At 34.7% G+C, this 7,795-nt stretch overlaps 1 protein-coding gene across 1 annotated transcript; it reads left to right on the top strand.

Moving 5' to 3' along the window:
* The first annotated feature begins 706 nt into the window (after positions 1-706).
* Positions 707-1,036, top strand: LOC141627565 (uncharacterized). Its single transcript, XM_074440804.1, has one exon. It carries the CDS (start codon positions 707-709, stop codon positions 1,034-1,036), a length of 330 nt encoding a protein of 109 aa, XP_074296905.1.
* Positions 1,037-7,795: the final 6,759 nt, after the last annotated feature.

The raw sequence follows: 7,795 nt of genomic DNA, 5'->3' as shown, positions 1-7,795 counted from the left end.
GCTTCAATTTTGGTAGCCTAACATGAAGAATGACATTGTGACTTATATTGGAAAATGCCTCACTTGTCAACAAGTGAAGATTGAGCATAAGAGACCCGGAGGTTTGCTACAACCGTTGGATGTGCCTTTCTGGAAATGGGAGTCCATCTCCATGGATTTCGTTATGGCTTTGCCTAAGACCATTGGTGGAAAGGATGCCGTTTGGGTGATTGTAGATAGGTTGACCAAGTGTGCAAGGTTCATTCCTATCAAGGAGACTTGTAGTTTAGATCGACTTTCTAGTTCCAATGTTGAGGAGATCGTTCGTTACCATGGTGTTCATTAGGAGATCATGTCGGATCGTGACCCGAGGTTTTGTTCGACATTTTGGAAGGCCTTATAAGATGCTATGAGTAGTAAGTTGTTGATGAGCACCGCTTTTCATGCTGCTACCGATGGACAAACCGAAAGGACGATTCAAACCCTTGAATATTTGTTGCGTGCTTGTGCCCTTCACTTCCATACTAGTTGGGATAAGAGCTTACCTTTGGTGGAATTTTCCTACAACAATAGTTATCATGCTTCTATCAAGATGGATTCTTATTAAGACTTATATGGAAGAAAGTTCCGTTGTTCGATTTGATGGGATCAAGCAAGTGATATTCGTTATCTAGGACCCGACAAGCTAGCCGAAACGATTAACCATTTGAAGATCATCCGAGAAAGAATGAATGCCACTCAAGATCGCCAAAAGTCTTATGCCGATGTTCGTCGTCGACCCTTGGAGTTGGAAGTTGGTGATAAGGTGTTCTTGAAAGTATCCCCGATGAAAGGATTAAAGAGGTTTGGTGTCAAAGTAAAGTTGAGTACAGAGTACATTAGACCCTATGATGTTGTGAATAGAATTGGTGTCGTGGCTTACAAATTGGATTTTTCCCCGAGTTTGGGTAATGTTCATGATGTTTTTCATGTATCTCAACTTAGGAAGTACATTAGCGACCCAAGAATTGCGTTGCAAAATAAAAATCCTGAGCTTGAGCCTAGTCTTTCTTTTTAAGAAAGACCAATTCGCATCTTGGATAAGAAGGATAAGAAGTTGAGGAGTAAAGTTGTGCCCTTGGTGAAGCTGTTGTGGAAGTGTGGTAATGTGGAATTAGAAACGTAGGAACCGGAAGCTATCATGCATATCAATTACCCTAGTTTGCTCTCATAAGGTAACCTCCCTTGCTTCAGGTTTCGAGGGCGAAAATTTTTAAAGGGAGGGGTGATTGTAACACCCGCGTTTTAGTAAAATAATTTTAAAATATTTTATCGCTTTATTTAAATAATTATATTTGTGAATCTAATTTTCATAAAACTATATTTTAGTTATATAATAATAATAATAATAATAATAATAATAATAATAATAATAATAAAATAGTTTATGGACTGTTTGAGTGGCGCTGCTGTGACCATCTATGATGATTTGATCACTTCTATTACTAGGGTGGTTTATATTTTTCTTGAGGGCCGGTGTCCTCTAGCTCGTGGTGAGTACATTGCCAGTACCCCGCTCACGCCGCTTGTTAAACCGGGTGGTGGTGTTCGTCCTATTGCTGTTGGCACTGTCTGGAGATGTCTTGTCTCTAAGGTTGGTGCTTTTAAGGTTGGTCCTTCTTTGTCTTCTTATTTTGCTGGTCCTCAGTTTGGGGTTGGGATGTCCGGTGGAGGAGAGGCTATCTTGTATCCCTTGCATCGGCTCATTGAGGCCCGTGGTGCTGATGTGGGACTCTCTATGTTGCTGGTTGATTTCCAGAATGCTTTCAACCTTGTTGATCGTGCGACCATGCTTCAGGAAGTCCGCCGTCGTAGTCCGGTTCTTTCCCGTTGGGTGGAGTTTTGTTACTCTGGCCCGGCCCGTCTTTATTATGGGGAGCATTGCTTGTGGTCTTGTCAGGGTTTCTAGCAGGGTGATCCTTTGGGCCCTTTGCTTTTCGCTTTGGTTTTGCATTCCTTAGTGTGCAAAATCCGGGACTCTTTTGACCTTACTATGCAGGCATGGTACTTGGATGATGGCACCATTGTTGGGACACTTTGGAGGTGGGGAGAGTTTTGGATTTGATTATTGCGGATGGCCCTCATTTTGGACTCCATCTTAATGTCACTAAGACAGAGGTCTTTTGGCCTATTGAGGATCCGCAGAGTCGGCTTGCCGGTGTTTTCCCTCCTTCTATTATATTGCTCGGCCCTTGCGTGGTGTCTCTGTTTTGGGTGGACCTGTCAGTACTTGTCCTATTTTTGGCAGTGAGATTGTGGTGAAGAGAGTGGCCAAGACCATTGAGCTTATAGATCAGATTTGGTCACGATGATCGAGGACCCGCAATGTGAGTTGCTTTTACTTAGAGTTTATACTGGTATTTCTAAGCTCTATTTCTCTCTTCGTACTTACTCCCCCCGTGTGTTTGGTTCGGTCCATCTTCCTTTCGATGCTGCCCTTCGTTCCAGCTTGGCACGTATTGTCACCGCGTCCGGACCTGGTTTTGGGGATTGACAGTGGCGCCTTGCTACATTCACCAGTAGAAAAAGTCTCATTGACATCGGTTATTTTACCCCATTTACATCGCTATTGTGGCGATGTTTCTGGGGGCGACGTATTTAGTATTTTTACCTTAACATCGATTTTAGAACCGATGTAAATAGTATAAAATTAACATCGGTTATAGGTGAAAACCGATGTTAATTGTGTTTCAATTACAACGGTTTCTTAGTAAAACCGATGTTAATAGCATCTAATTTACATCGTTTTTGGTGTAGAACCGATGTAAATAAGATACATCATTTATTGACTAAAATGATGTAAATAGGTATTTTTATTATTTAAAAAAAATACATTTGAGGCGTTTTTAATGGGGAAAACGCCTCAAATGAGAGCTTCAATCAATTAAAAAAAATTACATTTCCAAAACCCATAATGTATAAATACACATTGTTTTGAAAATAAATATTCTTAGAATTACGCATAAATAGAGACCTGTAGAATACCTCTGACTAAATAATGACAATATTGATAGTAAGATACAAAATGAAAATTTAAAAACTAATATAATAGTGTAATACTCCTTGTTTGTTCCATATATTTGAGCTCCTTTTAACTACCAACATTGTGTCGAGTTTTCATCCTTAAATCTTCATGGCTTGGCGGGGCAATTTAAAAACAAATCAATGTGTATTTGAGCCTGCATATGTACAATACTACAAATTACTATTGAGAAACACATATATCTTACGATTACCATTTGTGTCAGTTGGGATATCATGCACCAAGTTATTATGACCTGCGAGTTGTTTATCTAAACTCAAAAAAAGAGTATATACAGTTCCAAGGGATGGGTGTTGGGGTTGGGGGGGGGGGGGTGCACTGATATGCATGAGCTAATCCAGACAAAAGCCAAAGTTCAAGCCCTCCTCGCCTTGACAGTAAGTCAGTCATACACTTTCTGCTACCTTTGACTCCAACTGCCACTTTAATTCCAACATGCAATACTGAAACAACTAAGTCATATTTAATTATAAAAAAAAATTCATTGCCAAATATCAATTTAGCAATTACAAACTGAACAATTATGAGAGTCGAGCATAATGGAATCAAAGATCAAAGAAAAACATACTTGCCTTCTCTCGCTCCTTTAACTGTCATGAAATCAGCATTGAACTCCTGGGTATCCATCAACCAACTGCAATCTACGACATGGTAGAGACCGCAAAGTGAAAGTGCAGAAAGGCAGCAAACCAGAATCTCAGAGTCACGTCAAATAATACATACTGTGAAACTGTAAGACCCGAACATAAAATTAAAAAGCAAATGCTTGTACACGATCATAGTCCGGCATTCTATAATTACATTCCAGGAATATTATGATACTGAAATAACCATTTTTTTTCGTATCTTAGAATGGAAATAAATGTTCCACATTTCTGCGGCAGCTCAGGAAGCACTAATCAATATCAGACGACTTTATCTTATTCAAGAAGCCAAATGACCACTGAATGGGCCATAATTCTAAGATGCATATTTAGTATTGACAGTACAAGACCATTTTCCACTAGGAGGAATCTTTCGACTTTTCGCAGCTAAAAATACACACTTCTTACAAGATCACAAATTCTCATTTGTGACGGGTATATCCGTCGCAAGCTTGCGATAAGTCAAGTATTACCAACGTGAGGTAGATAAGACAAAAGCAGAATGCCTAGGGAGAAGCAATCTGTTTTGTCTTTTCTAACCACATGGGTATTACTTGACCCGTCGCAAGCTTGTGACGGACATATCCGTCACAAGAGAGACTTGCTCTTACAAGATTGTGCCATATGCAATCAAATTGCAAGTTTGCAACCAGTTAACAAAATTTGCACAATGCAACAGATAAACATTCCCACCAGAAACAAAATATGAGAGAATAAAGGTCAGTATGTTAGGTAACAGAGTGCATCGTAAGTTTAATGTAACATAAGCTTAAATTTGACTAGAGTGAACTATAATACATAACAGCATCAAATGTCGAAAAACACTTACCCTTAAACGGTTAAACCTAACCAGTTAGCCTTCCAAATCCAAGTAAAGCAGCTAATCAAATGATCACTTCCCCATTTCTAATGGTTTTGCATTTTGACAATCACTTTAAGTGAATATACACACAAGGTTTCACATAAAACCAAATTAACCAATGTAACAAGTACGACTTGGCGATTCATAATATACAGTTTACAAAAGGCCTAATGCTTTATACTGGTTATGCAGTTATGCCACAAAATATACCCATAAAACCCCAGGAAATATTTCAACAGAGCAGGATAATCTACAAGGGACATTTCTAGTCATAAGAAACACGATGATCAAAGTCCCAGATAATTACAGCCAGGAAAAAAGCTAATAGAGAATCCTGGCTCCTCTACATACGTAGTTTAAGACTAAATTGCCTCCATACAAAAACTACAAAGGACACCATGAGAGCATTAAAATGTGAAATAATGCGTTTTTCTCCTAAGATGGCTTCAAACCAAAAAAAATCATAGAACAATGGGATTACATCAATAGTATATAATTAAGAGGGAAAAAAAAAGATAAAACCCACTCTTTTGATAACAGGAGAGCTCATAAAAGATAAAAATGTTGAGAAATGTGTCCTCAACAATAGTGCGATCACATGATTTAAATATCATTATTAAATCTCATTACAAGAATACGGAAGGGATAATACATAATATATAGTCAACCGGTTCACACATATCGGTAATGATTGGTTGGCTAGAGTTTGACATTACTGTCGTGCGACGGTGGTGATCAGTTGATCCCTTAAGGTCACACCTAAAGGACGATTCCCTTAATTGAAAAGGTTAATTAGTTGTATGCTGATACAGATTAATTAATTCCTTAAAATTGAACAAATTATCATATGAGAGAAAATAACATCTTATTATAATGTGATTAAATGAGATTTTATTTAGTAATTTAAGAAGTTATATTACTAAAATTAATCGGTGTTTGCGAAACACACGAGATGAGAATGATAAGTCAGTTATAATTACAAGAAGTTGTGAATTATACTACCTAGTAATTAAATGACCATTTTATGAGAAAGTAATTTTATATTACTAGTCAATTTGTTAAATATGATTTATTTAATTTGTAAATGATATTTAATTTGTTAAATATGCATTTTAAATTAAAACATGACATAAGACATGTCACATGTCACATGACATTCAATTGTACAATTGACAAAAATAAAATGGACTTCATATTACAACATGTAAACCGAAATATTGGTGAGCTTGTGAGAAATTTTGTCTTGTTCATTTGTCTTATTCATTTGTCTATGACACTTGATAGTGACTTGACCATGCAAAAGCCTTACACCGATTTGTCTTGTGAAGACAAAAAGAAAAAGAAATTGGTCCACTACTCTAGTGCACCAACCGGTTTTGTGAAGAAATATGAGAGGATTTCTCTCAATTATTCATTCTTACATTTTTTATGAAAATACCTCCCTTCTCTCTCTTGTTCTTCATAAAAATTCATTTTTGTGAATCAAATTTGTTTAAATCAAACATTAATAATACTAGAAGTAGTATATGAGTATTAGTAATAGATTTTAAGGTAAACTACATGACAAACATCTAGTACATGTTAGTTTGTGGGATTAAGGGATAGTTTTGGGTGCTACTAATTGGAGGGCTTCTAATTTGAAGTCAAGAATGTTCATCCATTAATGGAAAGCTCAAGAACTAACAATAAGGAGATCTTGTTGGTGCCCAATATGACCAAAATTCATATGGTGAGAAAATGATTTCTTCACTTATTTATTTTAGTTTGCATGCATAAGATTTGTAATTAATTTTATGACTAAATTAATTTGTTACATATAAGAATATGTTAATTAATGATATATATATTTCTAACAAGCGGTATCATGAGCACAAGGTTGTTTGTATGCAAATCGGTTATAGTTTTTCCGAGTTATAAGATTAACATATAAAACTCATAAATTTGTGTTATTATGATATATCACGAAAATAATTTATTCATGTTAAATTTTATGATCCTAAAATGTATTTAGGATATTTTGGTTAATTTATGGATTTTTATTGTTCATTTTATATAATATTGGCATTAAAATGTGATTTTTATGATAAAAATGTCATTTTTGGACGAAAATTAGCTAAACTTCGAATTTTCCAGTGGTTTTTGGATATGTTTTCACATATATTATTTTTAGATGATCTGGAAATTTTCAGAATTTTTTGAGTTTTTATGCTCGGAATATGGATTTTTCATGTTAAAAATCGAATTTAGATGAAAAATAGGTTAATATAAGAAATATTTCCAATCTGGTCATAGAAATTTAGTATGTTGTCACATGAAATTTTACAAGATGTGTGTAAAATAATAGGCTATAATGAAGTCTTCAGGCATGATTTATGGATTTTTGATGAAAAATAGCATAAATAGTGACTTAATTAGTGAAAAATTGCTAAAACATACTTCATGACTAAGGAAAAACGTCACATATTGCATTTTATTATCTTTTTTAGATCAACAATTGAAAAGTTGATGAATATAATTTTTCTTATGTTTTTATGATTTTTATTGATAAATCCGATAAACCGCAACATTGTTTTTCCCGATAACTTTCGAAATTTTTAACCTAAGTTTTTTAACATTATGAGTGTCATGGTATTTTTCCAGAATGTTCATGAGTTGAAATTTCAAATTTATTTGAAATTTTTGTGATTTATTTGAAGTTTATAGCATTTTTATTGTAATTTTAGGTCCATTAATGAACAATTTTAGAAATATGAATTAATTATGGTCAAATAATTAGTGGAGACTAATTTTGAGTCCTAAAAGGTTAGGGTAATTAACTTATGCATAAATATGAATTTATGTATTTTATTGTGATTTTAAAAGGTTGAATCACACAAATCCGTAAAAACCGATTAATATACGATATTGGCTCCTTAAAGGCGATTTAGCATAAAATTGGGCATGTTCATACACATTATAATGCTGCATTTTATTTATGATTGTCATAATTTTATATTATGTAATTTTGAATTATGTAATTTTACTTAGTATGGCCTTAGTTTTTAATTGGTATTACCCGAAATGTATGGAAATATCGATTCGGTTGTAATTTATTGTGATCTCATATTACCGTTTTGTAATTTAATAGATTTATTTTATTTTAACTACAAATGTATAATTGGAAATTATGTAATTTGTTATGTAATTTTATTATTTCGGAGTTCCTTGAAGAAGGTGTCACTCAAGGAA

This window comes from Silene latifolia, chromosome Y, assembly GCF_048544455.1.
Source record: "Silene latifolia isolate original U9 population chromosome Y, ASM4854445v1, whole genome shotgun sequence".
Lineage (NCBI taxonomy): Eukaryota > Viridiplantae > Streptophyta > Magnoliopsida > Caryophyllales > Caryophyllaceae > Silene > Silene latifolia.
This window is presented reverse-complemented; position numbering and strand designations above follow the sequence as displayed.

Excerpts from the sequence above, each read along its gene's own strand:
- LOC141627565 (XM_074440804.1), top strand. The coding sequence starts at position 707 with ATGAATGCCACTCAAGATCGCCAAAAGTCTTATGCCGATGTTCGTCGT.